Here is a 25511-nt window from a genome sequence, read left to right on the forward strand (position 1 = left end):
ACCATTTTAGTTATACGAATTGAGTAATAGGGAATTACGCATGTTTTGAACCTTGTTATGAAGCATCCCCTTATTACGGTAAACTAAAAATTATTTTTTAAATTATCGATTAGCGTCTGCTTTATAAGTAGTATTAATAGGAAATAAATAAAATTTCATTACAAGTAGAATTACATGCGATGTTCAATAAGGTGGCTGTCTTGCCCCATAAGGGTGGCACACTTGCCCCATAGTGTCGAAAAATAGGTTATTTTGGATGATATTTGAGAAGCTCCAAAACTAATACTTTTTGAAGTTATTTTCTTTTTAAATGGCACAGTGGTTATGAAAAGATGTGAAACTAACATCATGAGGCTAAATTGGTGGATTTTATAAGCTTTAGGCGAAGTTAGAGAACAATTTGCTTAAGGTGGCACACTTGCCTCAAATTCCGCTAGTAGCCAAAATTACTCATTACTACTGAATACATCTCTGAAAAATTATATATAAAATTCTGAAAGGTTTTATAAGCTATACGGTCAGATTCCATTAAAAGTTTAAATTGGTCACTGTCCAATACTCTCGAAACCACTAAGTGCTTAATGTTACATAAGATAACTGTGGACATCTTTGATCAATTCTCTATAAAATTTTGACCTCATACACCACTGAGTGACCAATGTTAGTTTAGATAACTGAAGATATCCTTGATAAATAATATATGAAATTTCAGATATTGATGAGCCACGCTCACTCCCATCAAATATTTGAATTGATTATTTATCCGCGACTCATGGAAATTGTTACGAGGTCACTTGGTTCACAATTTGATTTGAGATAGTTGCAGACATTTATGATGGGTGCTCTAGAAAACTTAGAAGATTATTGTGCCACGAGGCTCAGCTCCATCAACTATTGGAATTGGCCATTTTTTCGTAACTGTTAAGGAGCCAATTAGTAGGTGACCAATTTTACTTTACATAACTGAAGATTTCTCTTACCAATTCTGTATGAACATGCTACGGAACCACTAGGTGACCATTGCTCCTTTTGATACTCGAAGATATCTCAGATGAATTCTGTATAGAATTCAACCCATTTTGATATACCATGACCCCACAGTTATGGATCAAATAGTGTGGAGTCCAACCTATGAAATGCAATAAAACGACATGGAAAACGTAAAATTGTAATTTAAAAGCACGAATTGAATCGTTTCAAATTGGAACTTAAACTTTTTTGAGTGTAATATTTACATAGGATTGCATAAAAATTAAAAATTGTATCGGTTTGTGAAAACCATATTATGGATCAATTTTCATATTATGGATCAAATTGTGACATATTACGGATCAGAGCGCAAAATCAAGAGATTTTCAACTCAATGCATCTATTATTATTTATTTAGTTAACATCTACACAGATAACACTGAATCAACAATTTCACGCCACAATACTCGGTTCGTGGCCGCATCTCTCCATCCTCGGTTCTGCCCCACGCTCGCCAAATCGATACGCACTTGATCCGCCCACCTAGCTCGCTGCGCTCCACGCCTTCTTGTACCAACCGGATCCGAAGCGAACACCATCTTTGCAGGGTTGCTGTCCGGCATTCTTGCAACATGCCCTGCCCATCGTATCCTTCCAGCTTTGGCCACCTTCTGGATACTGGGTTCGCCGTAGAGTTGGGCGAGCTCGTGGTTCATCCTTCGCCGCCACACACCGTTCTCCTGCACACCGCCGAAGATCGTCCTAAGCACCCGACGTTCGAAGACTCCAAGTGCTTGCAGGTCCTCCTCGAGCATCGTCCACGTTTCATGCCCGTAGAGGACTACCGGCCTTATGAGCGTTTTGTACATGGTACATTTGGTGTGGGCGTGAATCTTTTTTGACCGCAGCTTTTTCTGGAGACCATAGTAGGCCCGACTTCCACTGATGATGCGCCTCCGTATTTCACGGCTAACGTTATTGTCAGCCGTCAGCAAGGATCCAAGGTAGACGAACTCGTCGACCACCTCGAACGTATCCCCGTCTATCGTAACACTGCTACCTAGGCGAGCCCTGTCGCGCTCGGCCCCACCAGCTAGCATGTACTTTGTCTTGGCCGCATTCACCACCAGTCCAACTTTTGCTGCCTCGCGTTTCAGGCGGGTGTACAGGTCTGCCACCTTTTCAAATGTTCGGCCGACGATGTCCATATCATCCGCGAAGCAAACAAATTGACTGGATCTCGTAAAAATCGTACCCCGGCTGTTAAGCCCGGCTCTCCGCATAACACCTTCTAGCGCAATATTGAACAACAGGCACGAAAGTCCATCACCTTGTCGTAGTCCCCGGTGGGATCCAAACGAACTGGAGTGTTCGCCTGAAACCTTCACACAATTTTGCACACCTTCCATCGTCGCTCTTATCAGTCTCGTGAGCTTCCCGGGAAAGCTGTTCTCGTCCATGATTTTCCATAGCTCTACGCGGTCGATACTGTCGTATGCCGCCTTGAAATCGATGAAAAGGTGATGCGTTGGGACCTGGTATTCACGACATTTTTGGAGAATTTGCCGTACAGTAAAGATCTGGTCCGTTGTCGATCGGCCGTCAACGAAGCCGGCTTGATAACTTCCCACGAACTCGTTTACTACGGGTGACAAACGACGGAAGATGATCTGGGATAATACTTTGTAGGCCGCATTTAGAATGGTGATCGCTCGAAAGTTCTCACAGTCTAACTTGTCGCCTTTCTTGTAGATGGGGCAGATTACCCCTTCCTTCCACTCCTCCGGTAGCTGTTCTGTTTCCCAGATTGTGCCTATCAGCCGGTGCAGACAAATGGCCAGCCTTTCCGGACCCATCTTTATGAGTTCAGCTCCGATACCATCCTTACCAGCAGCTTTATTGTTCTTGAGCTGGTGAATGGCATCCTTAACCTCCCTCAAAGTGGGGACTGGTTGGTTTCCATCTTCCGCAGTACTGACGAAGGCATTTCCTCCGTTTTCCCGCCCTTCATTGCCTGTGCTCTCAGCACCATTCAGGTGCTCGTCGAAGTGCTGCTTCCACCTTTCGATCACCTCACGCTCGTCCGTCAGAATGCTCCCATCCTTATCCCTGCACATCTCGGCTCGCGGCACGAAGCCGTTGCGGGATGCGTTGAGCTTCTGATAGAACCTACGCGTTTCCTGAGACCGGCACAGCTGTTCCATCTCCTCGCACTCTGTCTCCTCCAGGCGGCGTTTTTTCTCCCGAAAGAGGCGGGTCTGCTGTTGCCGTTTCTGTTTATAGCGTTCCACGTTCTGCCGGGTCCCTTGCTGCAGCATGACCGCCCGCGCTGCATTCTTCTCCTTCAAAACCTCCTGGCACTCCTCGTCGAACCAATCGTTCCGTCGACTCCGTCCCACGTACCCGACGTTGCTCTCAGCTGCATCGTTGATGGCTGCTTTTACTGTTCTCCAGCAGTCCTCAAGAGGGGCTTCGTCCAGCTCACCCTCATCCGGTAATGCAGCCTCGAGTTGCTGCGCGTATGCCGCTGCGACATCCGGTTGCTTGAGCCGCTCTAGGTCATACCGGGGCGGCCGTCGGTACCGTACGTTGTTAACGACGGAGAGTTTTGGGCGCAGTTTGACCATCACCAGATAGTGGTCAGAGTCGATGTTAGCGCCACGATAGGTCCTGACGTCGATTATGTCGGAGAAGTGCCGACCATCAATCAGAACGTGGTCGATTTGCGATTCTGTCTGCTGTGGTGATCTCCAGCTGTATCGGTACGGAAGGCTGTGCTGGAAGTAGGTGCTACGAATGGCCATATTCTTGGAGGCGGCAAAATCAATTAGTCGTAGGCCGTTTTCGTTCGTCAGCCGGTGGGCGCTGAACTTTCCAATCGTCGGTCTGAATTCCTCCTCCTGGCCAACCTGAGCGTTTAGATCTCCTGTGATGATTTTGACGTCGTGGCTTGGGCAACTGTCGTACTCGCGTTCAAGCTGCGCGTAAAAAGCGTCTTTATCATCATCAGTGCTTCCGGAGTGAGGGCTGTGCACGTTTATTATGCTGAAGTTGAAGAACCGGCCTTTGATCCTCAACTTGCACATTCTCTCATTGATCGGCCACCACCCGATCACGCGCCTCTGCATATCACCCATCACTATAAAAGCTGTTCCCAGCTCATGTGTATTGCCGCAGCTCTGGTAGATGGTATGGTTACCTCTAAACGTTCGCACCATTGATCCCTTCCAACACACTTCCTGCAACGCTACGATGCCGAATCCACGGTCCTTCAGCACGTCGGCGAGTATGCGTGTGCTCCCGATGAAGTTGAGAGATTTACAGTTCCACGTACCGAGCTTCCAATCGCTAGTCCCTTTACGTCGCTGTGGTCTTCGCCGATTGTCCCGGTTCGTATTCTCTCGTTGATTATTCGTTGCTTGATTTTTTTACGGCTGGCTTGCAGGGCCTGACACCAACCCCCTAGATTTCCGGAGGACCATTCCCCCTAAATGTTCGGAGGACCATAGTGCGCAGTTTAACTTAGAGTCCTTCTCTGGCACTCGGACGATGATCAGCCGCCCCTGACATGGGGAACAGACGCTGTTGTGAGCCGCTCCTAACATGGAGTACAGACGCTCAAGGTTTGCAGAAGCAAAAGCAAAAGCAAACCCCCCCTTCCCTGTCAGCATACGACCAAAGTTCCCACCGGGGGTTGGTTACCCGATCTTCCCTAAGGTTACTCGTACCCCGGCCAGTACCGCGAGGAGGTAGGGATAGGAGTTGCTGGGCAAGAGGCTAAGGACCGCACAAAGGGGTCTATTTTATTCCTTCAGGTACGCGAGGTACCAATGGTACGCCATGCCCAGCCATTTACCAACCAACTCAACCAATGCATCTGTATTGCATAATTTGGCGAAAATTAACAATGTGTCACATATTACTGCATAATATAGCAGTATTAGAGCTGCCCTTTTTTTTAATATACTGCATTGTAGTAACTGAGACATGAACTGTTTTCGCTCCACACCAAGTTTCCCACCCATTTTTGTCTGCTAAAATACGAAATTGACAAACCGTGATGTTTTATTAGTTTAATCCTTAGTGCTATTGTCTGAAAATGTCGAATCCAATGCTTAAAATGGCAGAAATTTACATTCTTTGGAAGTGATCCATAACCGTGGTAAACAATCATTTCCTGGTCTATATTATGGATCACTAGTTAGAAGTGCTAATATTCGGTATTTAGAATCAACAATCAAGAAAAATGTTTTCCAAATATGAATTCATCCTAAATCGAAACGAACGAGCATGTTTTATGCTATAACATTTGAATTTTACCACCTGTGGGAGCTTATGAATGCTGACGGCACTTCTTACAGAAAACGACCATATAATGATAGCTGTGTGATACCAACTAAACATTTGTCAAATACACCGTTATATTGCGGTTGAATGTTGTGATTAACATTACAAATGGTAGAAGAGAAATAGTAAAACATGGGAAAAATATGTTTTACGTTAACGTTTATGTTTTGAGCGAGTTATCCGATGATGAACGCCAAAGTGATCCGTCACCGCTGTCAATTTTTTGAATTGGTCACTTAACCGGGAATCCCGGAACCTATTAAGGAACCGCTAGATGGCCAATATTTCTTCAGGTAACTGAAAATATCTGATGAGTTTTCTATTGAATATCGCAAATTTTAATGTGCCACACGGCTTAGTTCTATCATATGTTTGAATTGGCCACTTATCCGGGAATCCCGAAACCTGTTTCGGAACTACTAGGTGGCTGATGTTGCTTTCGATACTTGAAGAGATCTCTGATGAATTCTGCATGGAATTCAACAAATTAGTATGTATTGCACAACTCAGTTTTACCAAATTTTTGAATTTGGTACCTATACGGGAATCCCGGAACCTGTTGCGGAACCACTAGGTGGCCAATATTACTTTAGGTAACTGAAATTGTCTCTGAAGATTTTTCTATGCAATCCTGCAAATTTTGATGTGTCACTAGGCTCAGTTCTATCAAATGTTAGAATTGGCCACTTATACGGAATCCCGGAACCGGTTGCGGAACCAATAGGTGGCCAACGTTGCCTTAAATAACTGAAGGCATCTCTAATGAATTATGTAAGAAATTCTGAAAATGTTGATAGGTCGCATGATATGGTTCGATCAGAATTTTTCCACAAAAGATTTAAAGTCACCAAATTTCATAACCTTAGGAAGTAACAAATAAAACTTGTGGCGCCTTGAAAGTGCGTTTCGGGTCATGTTGACCCGAACACCGTAGGAAGGTTAAGCGAATTTTTTGACGAAGAATAAATAAAGGATAGATGATTGATCTGAAAATATACAAGCCCTATACAAGAATAGTCTACGATAAACTTGTTTATCCTCAACTTTTTTGAAGATACACGAAGTTATTCCTTAATTCTTTTGAGTCATGCGAATTATCAATTTTTTCAAGAAATTCACTTTATTCAACCGGTTTGTAATTGTATATTTTAGCTAAAAATATTTTTAGTCGTCATAAGTCGGAGCCCGGGGGCCATGGTCTCCTCGGCCCCGCCATAAATGCGACCCAGGATGTATTATCTATATAAATAAAAATGGAGTGGTGTTTGTATGTCACGAAATAGCTTCCGACCGGGTCAAAAGATTTGCATGATTCTTTCACTTTTGTATTCGTTCAGGACTTCGACGTGTTCGTGCTTATAAAAAGTTTAGTAAAATCACCGGAAAAAATAAAAAAAATAAAGAAAACGAAACTGTAATTTTATATGGGAGACTTCATAACGTTTTTCAAAGTTTACCAGGCCCACTAGTTGTAAATAAAGTTACTTCTGACAAATCCCATCCAGAATGGATTTTTTAATTTTACTCTAGATTCTCAATATGATACAGATGCTTGGGCAAAAGTTTCATGATGGAGAAATTTTTAGTAATTTTTTTTTCTAAAATAATTTTGGTCGTCTATCAAAATTTTGTTTTTTTTTTTTGTACAAATAAATACGTTTTGATGATACAATAAGCATCTTGAAATTACTCTAAACCAGAGTTGCTCGCTGTCACTATCAACGCTTAAAATTTGCTGATTTGTACAGGCCGACTGCGATACAATTCGGATCAATCTATATAACATCAACATCATGCTGTCTACTCCATCACAAGTGCATTGATGGCGATAGACTATGGATATCACTGATGGGTTATGTTTAGCCTTAACTTAAGCAGTTAAAATAGCAATTTACCAGTACGATATTTTTGACAGTGTCGCAGAAAGATTGAAACTGTTTGTTGGTCACTGAAAAACATTGATAGCATGTATAATTACCACGTGATCACTCATTCCGTAGTGATTATGATCTAGAGTGCGAAGTCGCATCACTGTTGTTGGTTGTCAAATCAAAGTGATATTGATAGCTCGCAAGTGATAGTGATAGTTTTATACCATCAGCCATCAGCTGATATGATGGATATTAAGCAACTCTGCTTCAAACTATAATGATTATTACGATCATTTATCTAGAAGCAGCCATTTTTGAGAGATCGCTGTACGATCAAAATGTATATAATCAAGAAAAAGTTGCTCTTAAATAAACCTTTTAATCAAAATTTCTCCATCATGAGACTTTGGCCGAAACATCTGTATCCTAACAATTATCTTTGGTGAAAATTGAAAAAAATTTAAAAGTGGGTTTTTGTGTAATTTAAAATTTAAGTTTTATTTTTGAAACTTTAATGATAAAAAATAAAACATGTTTTCAGCGAATACTTTTTTTCTTGTAGCCCAAACGATTCACTACAACTTTTCCATAGAACATTTTTCCCTAAAATCAATACTTTCGCTACTAGGAGTTTTTCAAATCAATTGATTGCAAAAACAATGGCTCATTTTCAAAAGTTATTCTTGAGTCAAAATGATCGATTTATCTATGGAAAACACTAATTCCAACATACTGAAAATATGTGTGAAATTTAATCCAAATCGAAGCTGGTCGAGTTCGAAGGCTGGCCGATTTGATATGGAATTCACCTTCTTGCGTCCACCTAAATCTTTTTAAAGATGGAAAAGAAGGAAAAACCTTTGCCAAAAACGTTATAGCCTAATAAGTGATAATCGGTGATGTACGTGATAGTGTCAAAAATAAAAGTGTCGACAGAAAAAGTGTGGAAATTATTTGACAATTGCTGATTAATGAAATGGGAATGAGGATGTCTTAATAAAGCTATTTCGTTCTTCATTTTAACCACTATAGTAGCGTTTCAGTTTTTATCATAGTTTTTATCATAGTTTGATAGTAGTCTCGACTATAAGATTGCAAAAATACGGTAAGGGTTGATTGCTGCTAGAGTACACAGTGACCATTTGAGTAACATTGCTTAGGAACGTCTGAACGAAATACTAGCTTATAAAAGCAAACACTAACAAGGGAAGATCACGATGGTGTTACACGGGGTTTTAAACTGGACTATTTTTGTTGGATTCTACATGTCGAAATATGAAAGACTCCAATGCCTTTTGGGTGATGGTGTTGCCAGGAGGAGCTCTAAAAGGGGCAAATTTTTACGTACCGTTGTTGGGGGTGATAATGGGTCAAAAAGGGAATTGTACGAATTATTTATTGAATAACTATCGCAATTTAACTCCAATAAACTTCAAATTTGGTGTGTATGTACTTTGATGGTACATTAACAACTGTTCAAAACATTAAAGAAAAATATTTATTCACAGCGGCACCACAAGTGAATGAAAAATGACCCAATCTCACCCCATAGAGGGGGTGACATTGGGTCACTGTAATTGAAATAACTTGTTTTTGATAATATTGTTGCAAAACCATTCACAGCTGAAGAATATTGATGAAATACGATGCAAACAAGATGAAAAGATATCTAAGATGTTTCACAAGTATGATAAACCCACTTAAAAGAACGATTATACCAAAAAATTGAAGAGCTATGAGAAAAAATATGTAAACACAACATTCATCGTTAAGTTTACATAAATTTTCTATTTTTTTCCCTCGAATTGTCTTCAAAGTCTCATCCCCATTGCCATGAAGCCTATTCAGTTTCCCCAAAGGTTTACTGAAACAGTGATTATTTTAATTTTTTGCAAATAGTTGAATTTCGGAGCGACATTCCACGATGAATACATTTCAGGCAGATGTTGACGTCATAATCCCCGGTATTTCAGTGTTCCAACTCATTTGAACTTCCAGGAGATGTTTCTATAATATGAAAACACTGATAAATAATTAATTTAAAAAAAAACAATCAATAAATAAAATTTTACGATGTTGCTGCGCACGAAACACAGTTGCTGGATTGATAAGTTGTCAAAATGCGTTGCATTGTTATGCAATGTACGGAATCCTCAAGTAGACTAGTTTGATGTTTCAGAGATGCTGTATTTAGAAAGAATAAACACATCTTAATGAAAAAGAGAACTACCGGCACCGTAAAATGTCAAAAAAGTGGACTTGCAATTAAGTGTAGAACTAGCCCTCGTGCGTTAAAATACACTCAAATAAAGATTTAAAAAAAAAAAAAAATGGACTTGCAATTTCATTTACTGTCGTTCTTGCTTGACCCAATCTCACCCCCATTTTTTATGTTTTAGACACCGTACCGAAAAAAATAAAATTTTTGTTGAAAAATCAAATAGATTCCGGAAAATACGTGTGAAGTGTAATGAAAAGACTTTAAACCTTCTACTAATATAACGGTAGAGGTTAAAGTACATGCGTGATACTTTGCACAGGAGAAATTTAATGTTGTAAATTTTATCTAATTTCAACATACAAGTTTATTGATATAGTAAACAAAAACTACTATTTCTAAAAATGTATATTGTGATGAATTATGTGTAATAATATGTTCCCTAACATATGAATTATTAATTTTAGTAATATCACCGTTATTAGCTGAAATATTTCATAAATCATATTTTTTCCGTTTTGACCCAATCTCACCCCAGACCCATTGTCACCCCCATCGACGGTATATTATATTATTAATCTAATTGAAAATTTGACAAAAATATTTGTTTAGTAATTATTGTGATGGTAGAGAACAGAATTGACATTGATGTATGTTTAAAATCCATTTTTTCCATGCCATAGGCGCAATCGGGATGAATTTCTTGTGGTATATCATTTCAATAAAACCAAATTTGTTTTGGTGTCCATATTCCATGATATTTACGCCAATGGCATAAACATACATTACAAACATACATTCATGTCAATCATGTAGAATCTAACAAAAATAGTCCGGTCGAAAACCCCGTGTAACACCATCGTGGCCTTCCCTTGTAAGAAGGAGCATGGAGCAGATTAACAGTCCTAGTAAAAAATGCAGCCCTAGTCTAAAAATGCACTATACACACTTAATTTAGATTGTCGCACAGCCGAGTAGTCGTAAGGGTATAGGGTAAGTGTTCCCTTAGTTGTGGGTGTTCCTATAGTTGCGGTAGTGCCGTTTTCACTGATTTTATTACATTAGTCACATAACCGACACTGCCAATCGACGTATTGGCTTGTTGATACACGAAACAGTTGAAAAGAGTGTTCAAATTGCTTTGAAACTGATGAAATATCACTAAAATTGTTAAAGCTTTTCTTACTTGTACCAATAGTTGCGGTAAAGTGTTCCTATAGTGGAGGATTCCATAAGAAAACAACGGATACCGCAACTATAGGAACACAAATTAAGAATATACCGCAACTAAAGGAACAGTGTACCAATAGTGGAGGTATTATTTTTCACTGACATGCCGTGGATTACTGCGATGAAATCATTTTTCTCATTAAGTCAATGGTCGTTACTTCCCGTTACAATATTAACATGTACATTAATTGGGCTTCTTGAATTTAGGCGGTTAAATGAAGTTCAATCGTGCTTAGTACCTTCACTATTGGTACATCTACCCTATCCTGGGATCTCAGGAAATAAAAGTCGAGTATCAGTAAATCATGCTTCGTTGCTAAGCAACCCGACAATTTGTTATCAGAGTCTCGTTTAAAATTGGAAAACTGAGATCCACTCAGCCGAGCCTGTGAAAAAAAATCTTAGTGTGTAGGTACCGTTTTGTCTCAAATTCCGAACAGACTTATATTCCGAACACCCGGTTTTTGTATGGCGATTTGGTTGAAATGTTTCGCTGAAATATGTCATCAAATCACCTGAAAATGCCAGTCACCTGAAAATGCCAGCCAAATCACCTGAAAATGCCAGTCGATTGCAATTTAATTTCACGCCTTCCGATATATTTTATAGTTCGGGAGTAGTGCTGATTCTTTAGTTTAAGATCAGTAAAACTGGCTCAGACAAATGTGTTTGCGAAATTATTCATTTAAATACGATTTATTCGTGATGTTCGGAATTTGAATCAAGGTGTTCGGAATATGAGACAGAATGAACACAGTGTTCGGCATTTGAATCAAAATGTTATTTCATACTTTTTCGTAATTAGTTTTACGTAAAAGTATGGAATAGAGTTGTGTTTGCCTTCGACCTTGACGCTTGCTCCTCCGGGGCGGGTGATGAGGGCAGGATCAAACATATCGTGCGTCGGTCGGTCGGTAGTGGAAAAAGTGAAACAAAAGTTAGTTGTGTTTGATCCTTCGACCTTGACGCTTGCTCCTGCGGGGACGTGCGATGAGGGCAGGATCAAACATGTCGTGCGTTGTTCGCGTAGTGAAATGAAAAAACCGCGGATCGTTAGTAGTGTTTGATCTATTGATCGCGTCGCTTGCTCTTGCGTGGGCGAGTGACAAACACTTGTTCGGCGTACAATGCGATTGTCGAATTATATCGCGAATCCGATTAGTCGTGATTATATCATGGATCGCATCACCAACCATTGGTGACTCCCAGATTTTTACCTTATCCCACTAACCCAATATCCTATCCATGACAACTGTGGAGATGCAGAGGTATACTCGGTCTCTAGTAACAACGGTTGTCTAACTAACATTCCTTCCCTTCACCGATGACCGTAAGGACGTGGCCGGCGCCGTTATTGACTGAAAATTGAGCTCTCGATTTGTGCACATTGAAGAATGGTAAGCTAATCCCAAGCCTCATTCATTAATTCCCTATGCAACTTCGATTGTTCTGGTCAATCACGGAGTATAAACTACGAATTGTACGGTCAGCTATGCTCATGCTCATTAGTTTTACGTAAAAGTATGGAATAACATTTTGATTAAAATGCCGAACACTATGTTCTTTCTGTCTAATATTCCGAACACCACGAATAAATCGTTTTCAAATGAATAATTTCACAAACAAATTTATCTAAACGAAATTAAATAAACATTTTTATCGGCAAACTCAACAGCTAACAGTTACACTTTGCGAAGAAATTCAAATTTTCCCAAATATCAGCTAAATAATGACTATCAGATGGATTTGAAGTCACTGTTGGCCTTAAGTGTTTGGAAAATGAATCAAAACGGTAATCAAATTCTCCAAATGCTGTTTTTCTTAATAGATAGATGTACCATAAAACGGGGTAGCTTTGATGGTTTTGTCGAATAAAACTTGAATATTTATGTATACTGTTTCAAAGATTTGTAATTTTTATTTTTAAAACAAGTACTGGCATCCTAGCTATCGATTGCGGTTGATAGATTGCCGAAAGATTTATTTTGAATGAATATATATTTTTTCATGTAATCGAAAGTCGGTTTTCTGTTTTGGGGTAACTTTGATAATGGAGCATAAATCAAACAAAATTGAATGAATTACGAACATTTATAGGGCATTGCATACCTCTAGGCGTTTATCGTTATATTGAAATTTCTGACTTAGATTACAAAAATGGTCCCAGTTTGTAAAAATGGTTCTCGCTAAGAGATTTGAGACCATATTCAAGTTGTATTATAGCTAGGCTGTCAAATATAAGCGACGAACTATTCAAAACTACATCAAATAGCGATTGTAGAACAGGTTATTCGTAAACGTTTCGAAATTGCTAAAGTTGCATCAATTTTTAACATTCGTATATTAAGTCTTAAATGTTCTCGATTCAAATGAAAATAGCTCTGACATGAAGTGTCATACTAATACTCTTTACTTTTGCATTCGTTTAGCTTAACTGATTAACAGATATTGTCTTATTTCGTTTTGTATGTGGTGGGTTCCGTACTATCAAAGTTACCCGCATTTTCAAAGTTATCCCGTTTTACGGTAATAAAATGCTGACTAATAGCATGAAAATCGTTCAGAAAAAGACAAATTCTGATCAAATACTAAAATTTAATTCCGCAAATCAAAATTTTAATACTCACTTCAGGTTACCGATGCGCGGTTGATCGGCCACGACCACTTCCACCTCGTTGGCCAACTCGTTCGGGAAGGTTTCGTTCCACCGGGTGTAGACCTTGGCGCGGCTGAGGCTGCTAACGAGCGGCATCTTGTGCTGGCAGATGAAATTTAACTTTTCTGTGCATAGCTTGGCTGACCATCTGCAACGGAATTAAGAGAAAGGAAGAGAACCAAACAAAGGTAGTTTAGAATTTTTGCATTTAGGGTTTTTGTTGTTTGTACGGATAGATTAGCCTATTCTTAGTTAGTGGAAAGTTTTAAAAGTGTTGACGTTAGTTGCGCGCATTCATTTTCCATTCAGTTTTTTGTAGCCAATGTATAAATTTTAATTGATTTCGAAACTCATGAAACACAAATAACCAATTGCCAAAAGCCATCACCTGACGTACATATTTCTAAAATGCCTTCACCAATTCAAACATATGAGTAATCTGATTCAATACACTATTCGACGTTAGTGCCAAACAGAAGAATGGTATAGCTGCCATTTTAATAGAATCTTTCACCTCTCGGCAACAGAAACATGCTTGAAAATGTCACGTTTTACCTTTTTCCGTTGCTTGCAGGGAATTTTTCTGACTTTTTGTTTGAGTTTTATGTAGGTCGCATTTTCCGTTAGCTTGGAGGGGATTTCAAACTGTTTTATGAGAACACGATAGATAACCGGAAAACTAGTTTTGTCGTATTTTTTAAGTCCGCTTGATGAGAATGGAAGAGTAACACGTATTTGCGGATTTAACTTTCTGTTATGGTTTCCGCTTTAATTATATTGGCCTCTACTAACTAGTGAATCTCAAGTACAATCTTATGATTCGTAGTGTGAACAATTTTTTTAATGTTCTAGTTTTTTATGTAACTTCTAAAACTTAAAATTTACGGGAATATGAGGATAACTTGGGATTCATAACTTTTCAAAGCCAATCGAAGTGTATGATTTCGATGATTTTATTTCTCCTGTAGTTTTATCGAAATATGTGAATTCTGATCGTATGCATTCATCTATCAAAGCATCAGTAAATTATTATGAAAGCCATAGCAAGTCTAGAGTCGAGTTTAAAGCGTCATTCGGAAATACGGTTCCTTTAGATGGAACCCAAGATTTTTATTCTCGTGCTTTGCAGAGCATTCATTCATCACTCTGTCTCAATAGAGCAAGAATGTTTCTTATTAGTTTGGTTTGGAATAATTACCTGTATTTGAGGTCAGGGTTAAGCACTGCACAGTGGAATCTCAGATCCTGGCTGCTCCTGCAAAAAATGCTCATAAATAATTGAACTCAATTCAACCAAAAAAATAATGTATCATCAGCTGCTGATTGAAATCAAGTTCACTCCAAGTTGAACTTGTGACTCGTATGAAGTCAGTATAATTACCCTGGAATCATCTGACTGAAGGACTGATAGCCGATGTCCTTTCCGCTGTAACCCCACTGCCACTTGTTCGCTTTCCAGTTGTAATTGCCGCCAATCCAAATATAGTTCTTCTCTGAAAAGATAAACTTTCGTTGGTTAGCTTCGTTGCCATGAGAAGACGTGTAGCATAAATTCGTTTGGCAAATAACTGTTGGATATTCAACCTTCTTTGTGCCTTAGGGTTATTTTTTTGGTAAATAGATACAGTCAGTATGCTTTGTAGAAAAAAATATGTAGAAATCGTTTTTTTTTTTACATCTGAATACAAAGCTACCGTTTTAAAAGAAATTTGAAGGTCAAATATGGCGAATGGCTTTGATGTGAAACAGTTTGGAATCTAACTTCTAACATTGCACTAAAATTTTAAAGGCACTAAACTCGCGAAGGAAGCATCCAACAACAGTACACTTTTTGTTTTGGCTTTGTGCAATTTGTGCCATGCCATGCAACTTCAGGGACTAATTAGGATTCTCTCCAGAAATTCTTCAACATATTCCATTTCAAATTTTTTTCAAAGAATGCTTGAAGGAATGTCTCCAGAATTTGCTTCAGGAAATCCTTGAGCACTTCAACGTTACTACCTCCAGTAATTTTCTCAGGGATTACATTGAAAAAATTTCCAAAGACTATTCTAGGACTTCCTGAGAAATATCTTAGAGCTATTAGAGGAATTTCCAAGGAAATCTTAGGATCAATTTTTAGAGTAATTTCTGAAGGTATCCTTAGAAATTCCTAGTCAAAATCTTAAAGAAATTCTGAAGGACAATTCTGTAGGAGATCCCTGAAGGCATCTCTGGAGAAGTTTCTGGTTAAATATTCCAACATGTTTAAAAGGATGTTTAAATGTTGAAGGATGTTCTAGGATGAGAACCGATGGGAGAATCATCGAAAAAAAAAAAACCTTGAGGACTAAAGGCTTCCTCCAGAAATATCTGAAAATATATATGAAGTAATTATTGATGGAATTTCTGAGGTAATTTAAAAAAAAACAGGTTGTATTTTGAGACATTCAAAACAAACTTCTTGGAGGAATTCCTTAAGAAGATCCTCGAAGTGATTTTATGTGAAATAATCACTAATTGAACTCCTGAAGAAAAATGTAAATCTCTCAAATTAAAATATCTATCCATCAATCTAACCTGAAGAAATTATCGGAGTTATATCTGAATCTTTGGGCAAATACCTGAGATAATTTCCGTTGAAATTCCTTGAAAATTCATATATTAATACGAACAGTATTATTTGTCGTAACGTATCGAGAAATTTTCAAAAAAAAAGCTTTAGAAATATTCTCAAAGAAATGATTCCACAAAGAACCAAACTCTTGATTCCCTTTAGGTTTCGTTTTGATTTTTGATTACTGGTTAGTCACTTTTTTCAAGCAAGAGGTTTCTGAATTTCCTGTTTTCAAGACACTCAGTCCCTACCAGTCATGCTTCATTATTATCAATAAGTTTGTTTTCAAAATTGTCATTAGTTTGTTTTGGTCATATAAAATTAGAGTATTTCTTGAACCTGGAATTATTTTATAAAACCTGTCAAAAACTAAAAATGTTAGGGAATTTCATTTCGGTAAACGAGTAGACACCCTGCGTGGAATTCCTCCTGTAATTCTTCCACAAACTCGTCCAGGGAACGCTCTATATGGGTTTCTCTGCTGATTATTATATAACTTGTTTAAGAAACTATTTAAGGGTTTTCTGCAGAAGGTTCTCTAGGAATATCTACGGGGACATATATGATTTCCTTCTTGAAAAGGTCCAGAAATTTCTAGAATCCCAAGTGGTATTTCACAGAAGAATATTTAGAGGGATTGAAATGCTATCAAAAGCTTAAGAAAATGTAGGCAGAATACCTGATAGAAGTTCTAGACAAATTCCTGGAGAAGTTTGAGGATGGAATTCCTCAAGGAATAACTGGAAGAATACCTTGTAGAATTCCAGAAGGAATACGTGGAGCATTTTCTGGGGGAATCTGTTTTAGTAATCTCTAGAGAGTTCTTTGGTAAAAACCATAGAAAAATCCCTGGAATAGTTCGCACTTTCGCAATTTGCAAACGGCAATAAAATTCGCCCAGTATAAAACATTGATTCTTCCGGTAGTTCTCTATGGGTACGAAGCCTGGTCGTTGAAAGAGGCAGACCGGGAAGCCTTCGGTGTTTTCGAGCGTAAAGTTCTGCGGACAATACTCGGTGGGAAACTAGAAAATGGTGTGTGGCGCAGACGCATGAATCACGAGTTGTATCAAGTGTATGAAGAAGCGAATGTGTGAAAATGTGTGGGCTCGTCACTTAGTGCAAATGTCGAAAGAAAGAATTCGAAAATGAAATTCAGCAGGGAACCAGGAAAAGGTAGGCAACTTCGTGGAAGACCACGACTTCGCTGGCTGTACGCAGTAGAAGAGGACCTGGCGACCCTAAACGTTCGGGTAAACTTGAAAAGTAATGCCCAAGACCGACGAAGATGGAGCTCTACAATACGCCCGGCTATGGCGTAACGTTACGCTGTAGCCATCAAGGTACAATGTAGGTATATATGTTGGATTTCCTGGAGAAATCCTTGATAGTCTCCAGGATAATCGCTGTTGGAGCTCAAGGAGAAAACACTGGTGAATTTCTTGGTGGTATTCCTGGAGGAATACCTTATGGAATTGTGGAGAAATCTCTTGCAGTGGTGCAAATGTTCGCTTCACGAAGCACTTCACGAGTGTAAACCAACGAACAACAAATATGACAAACTCGCGAACAGGCTTGGTGTAAGTAAGTTCTCACCTGTACGGGACAAAACATACCAAGAGAAATAGTAAACATTTTGTGAACATTTACTCGCGAGTAACCGAAAAAGGTGTGATTTATTATGATTTTGACAGACTAATAAATGTATATCCATCAAATCGACAGTAAACTACCAGTTTATAGTTGAAACCCCTTGAAACCTCGAAGAGGAAACAGCTTTGTTTTTCCAAATGCGCAATTGACTCTGAGCAGCTACGATCACGTTCACGAATCACCTTAGCTTAGTATACTCGCGAGCACGACAGATGCGAGTAATTCAGTACTCTGATACTCGCGAGCATTTTGTTTTGCTTTTGCTCCGGTTCAGCAGACATGTTCGCTACTTTCCAGCATTGATCTCTTGTAGAATACCTAATCACATCCCTGGCGGAATTCCTGCACGAATCTCTGGTGGGAATACTGGAGAATAAAATCTATAAAGGATACTTTATAGACATCCTCGAGAAATCTCTTGTGAATACCATCGAAGAACATTTGGTGAAATTCCTGGAGCAATGCCTGGCGAACTACCAAATGAAATCCGTGGTGAAATTGCTGAAGGAATCCCTGGTGGAAATGTAGGAGAAATCTTGCAGGAATCACCGGTGGAAATCCTGGAGCAGGAATCCTTCTTGGAAACCCTCGAAGAATCTGCTATAAAATTTTTGTACAAAGTCCTTGTGGTATTGCTGGAAGAATCTCTGTGGAATGCCTTAAGAAATCCCCAGTAGAGTTTTGAAAGGAATATTTTTTGAAATTTTTGGAGGAATCGCTGAATAAATCTCTAGCAAGATTCCTCTTAGAATACCTCGTAGAATTTTAGGAGGCCATCCCAAAGGCTTTCAAGAATCCGGTAATGGTCATTGGTCGACGATTTGCGTTTTTTCACTACTGCATGAAAAGATCTTTAATTTCGATCCGTTAAATAATATATGTGTTGGTTCCAGATCGATTCTACCCCATTACCCCGAATCCCATTACCCCGAATGCCTTTAACCCGTACGCCATTACCCCGAATTCCAAGACCCCGAACGAGCCATCACCCCGAATTCCAATATCATGGGGAGTAGTCATCAATATCATCATGTCAAGATAATTGTAAATTCGGGGAAATAGCATTCAGGGTGATGGAATTCGGGGTAATGGTACATTCGGGATAATGTAATACGGGGTGATGGCATTCGGGGAAATGGAATTCGGGGTAATGGGGTAGAATCTTCCAGATCATTTGGCCGAAACTGAAAACCAATAGTTTACTACAGCTAGTAAGCATTTGTAATGAATTTCCAAGCAGAATTTCAAAGAACTTTTCTGCTTATTCTGAAGGAAAGATAAATCATCATTGATATACAAACAATTAGCTCTCAAAGGGTTAGTTCAAGAAACAGTCAGTGCTGCATCCTAAATTTAAGCAATTATTCACTTCTCCGCTAGCGCAAAGGATTTAAGAAAAGATCCGTAACTGTCTTTTTTAAACTCATTCGTGAAGGTTTCGCAATTTAATTGATTTTTCTTATTGCTTTTGACAATGTTCAGCCAAACGATTTCATACCAATAAGGGAGCATCCATAAATTACATCACGATTTTTGAGAGGAGGTGAGTTCTGTTAAGTGTGACGATCCATTCAAATATTTGGAAGGTCTCATACAAAATTTGTGACATGGGGGGGAGGGGAGGTCTCAATTTTTGCGTAACGTAATCGATGGACATTCCCCCAGAAAATCATACGCACCCTTCAGTTTCAGTAGATACTTCCGTAGGCTTTTGTCGTCGTACTTCATCGGTTCGGCCAGCTTGCTGTTGCGAACTTTGCACTCAAAGTGCGCATCCAGATAGTTTTGTTTGTCCCGAGAAATGTAGTAGCACTCGTTGCCGATGCGGGAGAATTCCGGCGGGCACATGGCGTACATCCGTTTGAACCGGTGACCGGAAATGTGTTCTCCGTTGTTGTGTTGTGGCGATGTGTTTGAGTCGTATTGCTCCAGTTGCTGTTGTTGCTGCTGCTCCGAGTCATGTTGTGCTTGGGTTGATGTGACGGCAAAAAGCACCGTCAGAAGACAGGCTGCTGTGGATGAAGAAGATATTGGGGAAATATATGTAACTAATGTAAATCTTGATCAGAAGTTTCGGGTACTTCTACAATAAGTTTTTATGCTCAAATCACTGGTAATTAGTGACCAATTTGCAAAACTCACATTAAACACTTTAACGTGATGACTTTAAACAGTTAAATGATTAAATCATTTTTTATTATCCGATTTTAAATAACTGTTGTTTTAAATGACGAACTACAAATAAAATTGATGTTTTGTCTGTGCTGAATTAATTAAATTTCACTTTTCAAAAAGTTCCAGAAGGTTGTTCAAAGACGAAAGTAAGTAATCGTTGGACTTTTAAATTTAATTCAATAAAGGTAATTTGTGGGTGGTTGGTTTGTTCGGCAAAGCTGTTCACTTCCAAAAGTTACGCAAATTCGCAGAACACATCAATTGCTTACAACTTATTGTTTTTCAATTAAATTTAAAAAATTCTTGGTTACTTACATTTGTTTTTGAACAACCCTCTGAAACTCTCGGGAAAATGACTGTATTGTGAAGGTTTCACTACAGACAAAATTTCAGGTTGTTTGTAGTTCGTCATGAAAATTTTAGCCAATTTGGACTACTGGAAAAATTATTGATCATGTTACCGAGAAAAAACGGGAATTTCAAAATAGAATTTCGGTGGTCATCCTGTATATAATTAAAGGCCAATAGCAAAATAATGGATCATGGAACATTGAAAGTACATTTCAATAAGCGAAACAATTTGTTTCATGGAAAATTACGGTTGGTATAGAAAATTCTATACAAGCATGGAATACAATACCTTACACAAGTACAAATATCACTCCAATAGATATGCACTCACCTGCCATTGCTATTGTTCGACTGCTCATCATTGCTATGGTTTTAATCTTCCTGATCGGAGTGCTCGTGTTTAGATTGAATGGTTGATTCAAAAAATAAATGCAGTTTATATTACATCGAACTAATCGATGAAACCGATGGAAACTCTACTACACCATCCAATCTACACCGCAGTTTCTTCTTGTCCCTTGATTTCGATTAAATTCTCTAGGACTGCATCGGATTGCCCCTCAGTCGTCGATATGCAGAAAGTTTTAATTAAAATGCTCTCCTTCCCTCGGGGGCAGTGGTATTCGATTCAGCAAACACAACACAGCGACGAACCTAATTGATTCCGATTGAGTCGTCGTTCGCTATACCGAGCATAGATAGGTTTGTTGATCCGTTTTGAACACCACCAGCTCAGTGGTTTGAGGAAACGGTTGGTATGGTGAGGAAAAACGGTGTTTGCGAGTGTAGACTGCAAGGCGATTCGTTGTGGCTGAGACCTGTGTGTTTCTTGGCGGTTTAAAAACTTGCTGCGTGCGCTCTGCAAAGAAAGTGAGAAAAGGGGGAGAAAAAACGATAAGTTGTTGTTTCGTTTCTTGGAATGTTGGTTTTGGTCTTGGGTGATGATTAACCAGTGCTGACGACTGGTGGTCGGATGAATAAGCTCTGCCAATTGGGGGTGCACATAATTTTGTGAATAATCATACTGTATTATGTGTCGGTGTTGTTAAATTATGGAACCGACTCAAGTAATTTTTCGGTTGATCATCGGAACATTAGGCATAGGCATCATCATGCGCGGATTCCACAGAAAATCTTTAAACGGAAAACCTTTATTTTCAGCCTATCTGAAGGACTTTTGGTCCGTCACTACATAACGACTTCTTTCAAAATCATTAACATAAAGTTATCACTTCAAAACAGAAACATTCATCATGCTATATCTTGAGATGCTGATGATCTATAATGGAGCGGTCTTCAGTAAAGTTGTTCAGCAGATCAAGCACATTCGGAAAGAAAACAGTTTGGTTCGCAATTTTGCCGCTAGGTGGCACTAGTGAGCATGTAAAATTGTACATTTTAAGCATGTTCTATCTTGTGATCTACATGAGATAGACTGTTCGAGTCTTTGGTAAAGTTGTGCAGAGCGTCAAGGACATTCGGAAGACAGACGCTATTTTGCCGCTAGGTGGAGCTAGCGAGCAATTTAAGCAAGTACTATCTTGTGATCCATATGAGATACCTACAAAGTACGAGTCTTCGGCAAATTTATTCAGAATGGCAAGGACATCCGGAAGACAGGTAATTTGATTCATAATTTTGCCGCTACGTGGTACTAAAGAGCAGATAAAAATGAGCATCTATCTCAGCATCCACATAGTTTGAAAGTTAAAGTCTTCGACAAAGTTGGTTATAAGGTCAAGGACATCTAAAATGCAAACAGTTTGGTTTTAAATTTTGCCGCTAGGTGGCGATAGCGAACATGTGAAATTGAGCATTCTTAACTAGTTTTATCTTTTGATCCAAATAAGATAGAAAGAGCGAGTCTTCTGAAAAGTTGTTCAGATAGTCAAGGACGTCCGAAAAGCAAATTTTTAAGTAGTTCTTAATGTTGCCGTTAGGTAGCACTAGTAAGCATATTTAATCAAACAAATCATATCTTTGAACCAGATGAGATTGAAAGTTCGAGTCTTCGACAAAGTTATTCAGAAAGTCAGGGGCATCCGAAAAACAGATTTATTTATATATTTTTTCATACATAGCATAGCATAGCATAGCATAGCATAGACTGATATTTATATATTTTTTCATACATAGGAGATAAAATAAAAACAATCACGGTCGATACCTTCTCCTATGTATGACAAATTTGGCTAATAAGAAATGCAGTTCTAACAGGATCATGTGGTGACTGGCGGGAAGCGCACACATGATAGAGACAAACCATCTCTGACTGCGTGTTAATTCCCAATATCAGTCATCGATCGATAGAACCGTTCGGTTGATTGCCGTCAGTATATGAGCATATTGAAGCCTCCTGTATTTTGCCTGTGTTGGTAGCAAAGCTCAAAGCTTTGAGCCAACCCTTTTCCAGTAGAGAAGCTAGGCAAAATACAGGACGCTTCGATGCTTACTGACTCTAAAATGGCTTGCTCAATTTTCACCACCTAATTAAAATGTTCAATCTTGTCGCTCCCTTGCGACGCCTATGCACCTATTCGTTTCCATCATTTGCTTCTATAGACTCCCTTTAGCTTTGAGTCGCATGACCGCTATAGCCATAAAACAAAATAAAATATATTTTTAACTTCATGCAAGCTCTGTCCCATAATTTTGATAAGAAATAATGTTCAAGTTTTTGGCAAAAATGTTCAGGAGGACAAGGAAATCCGGGAAGAAAACAGTTTAGTGCTTAATTTTTTCATTAAATAGCGGTAGTGAACATGTTGAATTGAGAATTCTAAGCTAGTTCTATATTGTATTCCTGATGAAAAAGCAAGTTCGAATCTTCGACAAAATTTTTCAGATAGTCAAAGAAATCCGGACGTCAAACAGTTTCGTTGTTCTCCCGCTTGGGGGCGTTAGTGAGCATGTAAAATTGAGCATATTGAACTAGAAATTAAAGGGATAGTCTCGTTAAAGAACACACCATTTATTCAGTGATCTGAGGTTGCCACGAAAACCAACTTTTACTCTAATTCTTCAACTCTTTGTCAAGATATGGACCATCAAGCTATGAAGGGTTGACTGCTACTAAATCTCATGATTTAATAAGATAGAATGTCCAGAATGTTTTTCAGAAAGTCTTTGGCATTTGAAAAAAGCTGTTGAGATTTCATAGGAATCCGTAAAATAATTTAAGTGTGTCGCAAGTGATTCGAATTATTCAAGTCAGAACCTCTTCATATCCAAGTGATTCAATATTGATTGACTTTATATTCAAGTGATTCATGTTGATTGGCTTCATACCCACTTTATATTCATGTGTTTCAGGTTTGATTTCCTCCATAATAAATAAATCTCATAAAATTCACTTCATGTTCAAGTCACTCAAGACTGATTCACTTCATATTCAAGTGATTCAAGTTTGGATCGCTCAATATCCATGTAATTCACGTCAGATTCACTTAATTTTAAAGTGATTTTGGATTTTTTCACTTTATATTTAAATGATTCATTTCCTCCACATCCAAATGATTTATAGATTCACTCCATTTTTAACTGTTTCAGGTTTGATTCACTCAATGTTCTAAAAAATCAAGTGATTCATGTCTGTTTCACTTCATTTTCAAGTGTTTCATGTTTGATTTACTTTATGTTCAAGTGATTCAGGTCTGATTCTCTCGACATTCTAATGATTCACTTCATATTCAAGTGATTTAGGATTGATTCACTTCCTATTCCAGAGATTCATGATAGATTCGTTCCATATACAACTGATTCATGACAAATTCACTGCATATTCAAGTGATTCAGGTCTGATTCACTTGATATTGAAGTGAAGCAGGTCTGAATTATTTCAAATTCACCTGTTTCGAGTATGAAATACTTGATATTAAAGTAGTTCAGATTCGATTCATCTAGAGTTTAGGTCATTCAGTATTGCTTCACTACATTTTCCAGTTGCTCATGAATGATTCACTTCATGATCAAGCAGTTCAAGTCTGATTCATTTCATTCTCAAGTGAATCAAGTCTGATTGACTTCATTTTGTAGATATTCAGGACTGGTTTACTTCATATTAATAAAGATATGAATAAGGAATATTTGAGGACATCACTGATTTACTTCATTTTTAAGTGATTTAGATCTGATTCATTCATTTACAAGTGATTCATGTCTGATTTACTTCATATTCAAGTGTTTAATGTTTGATTTAATTCATTTTTTTATTTATTCGGGTCTGATTTGCTTCATATTTAATGAATTCAGTACTGATTTACTTCATTCATGGATTGATTTACTTTATTTTATAGTAGGGTGATGTGCTAGTATCCACCGTATTAAGCATTGATCAGTGAGAACTGCAATTTTCCCAGTATTGCAGTGAATGATGCTGATACAAACCGATGCCAAACAATTCTTCCTCAAAACGGCTTTAGCATTGTACAATAAGATTTTGATAAATCTTGATCTCTTTTTGGAAATTATGCAAAGAAAATACATCTTGCCGTGTTCTCAATCCGTCGTATCGTTTTCAAGAAACTTGTATCATAAAGTAGCGTTACTGGTGTCGATCGTCAAGCATTTCTCTCAAATCGTGTTCGTCCATGCGATTTCGGTGAAAAAGTGCAAAGTGGATAATTGAACTGAAGTTATTTAACGAAATACAGTAGTTTTATTGCATTTTTGGTGTATAAGTGTACAAACCATGACATCCGCGCAAGTGGAAATCCGCGCAAGTGGAACATTTTAAGTATGGTACGACGAATAATAGCGCTTACGACGAAGTAGAACGAAACCCTAATTACGATACGTTCTAATATTCGTTCAAGTGACTCAGGGCTGACGCTTTTAATTTTTTTTATAGAAATCTCTTCACATTCAAGACTGATTCAATATATTTAAATGTTTCAGGTCTGTCATACTTAATATTTAAGTGATTCAGGTCAGATTCACTTCCTATTCAAGTGATTTAAGTCCGGTTCACTTTTTATATCGTCACATTTATTTTTTATGGTCAGATTCACTTCATATTGAAGTGATTCATGTTAGATTCGCTCCATGCCCAAGAGATGCGTGTCGGATTTATTGCGTATTCAAGTACGTCAGGTATGATTTACTTTATAGGTCTGAATTACTACATATTCAAGTAATTCAGTTCTGATTCGTAACCAGCCTAAGTAATTCATTTTTGTTCAACTGCATTTTCCAGTGATTGATGTCTTCCAAGCAGTGTAGGACTGATTCATTTCATTTTTTCTAATGATTCAGGTCTGATTCACTTCATGTTCAAATAATTTAAGACTGATTCATTTCATTTTCAAGATTCTGGATTGGTCTTCTTAATTTTTAACAAGTCATGTCAGATTAACCTTATATTTAACTGATTCAGGTATGACATTGTATTCAAGAGCTTCAGTCTGATTCATTTCATATTTAGGAACTACTTGGATATTTCTATATC

General features: G+C 38.3%; 2 protein-coding genes across 10 annotated transcripts in view; one reads left to right on the forward strand and one right to left on the reverse strand.

Annotated features, from left to right (window-relative positions):
• LOC5575476 (HIV Tat-specific factor 1) overlaps positions 1–25511 on the forward strand; it is a 272213-nt gene that overhangs the window by 72349 nt on the left and 174353 nt on the right. The gene's annotated exons all lie outside the window — the stretch shown is intronic.
• Positions 1–25511, reverse strand: part of LOC5577147 — a 408487-nt gene that overhangs the window by 3714 nt on the left and 379262 nt on the right. For 6 of the 8 annotated variants that reach the window (XM_021843541.1, XM_021843539.1, XM_021843538.1 and 3 more), the window contains 5 exons: positions 20397–20924; positions 19219–19551; positions 14673–14784; positions 14490–14546; positions 13263–13439 (listed from right to left, as the gene is read on the reverse strand). In XM_021843541.1, the coding sequence (XP_021699233.1) occupies positions 13263–13439; positions 14490–14546; positions 14673–14784; positions 19219–19551; positions 20397–20427 (710 nt within the window). In that variant the 5' untranslated portion in view covers positions 20428–20924. The remainder of the gene's footprint in view (positions 1–13262; positions 13440–14489; positions 14547–14672; positions 14785–19218; positions 19552–20396; positions 20925–25511) is intronic. The other 2 variants (XM_021843543.1, XM_021843542.1) reach the window with 2 other exon arrangements.

Source organism: Aedes aegypti, chromosome 2 (assembly GCF_002204515.2).
Source record: "Aedes aegypti strain LVP_AGWG chromosome 2, AaegL5.0 Primary Assembly, whole genome shotgun sequence".
Classification (NCBI taxonomy): Eukaryota; Metazoa; Arthropoda; class Insecta; order Diptera; family Culicidae; genus Aedes; species Aedes aegypti.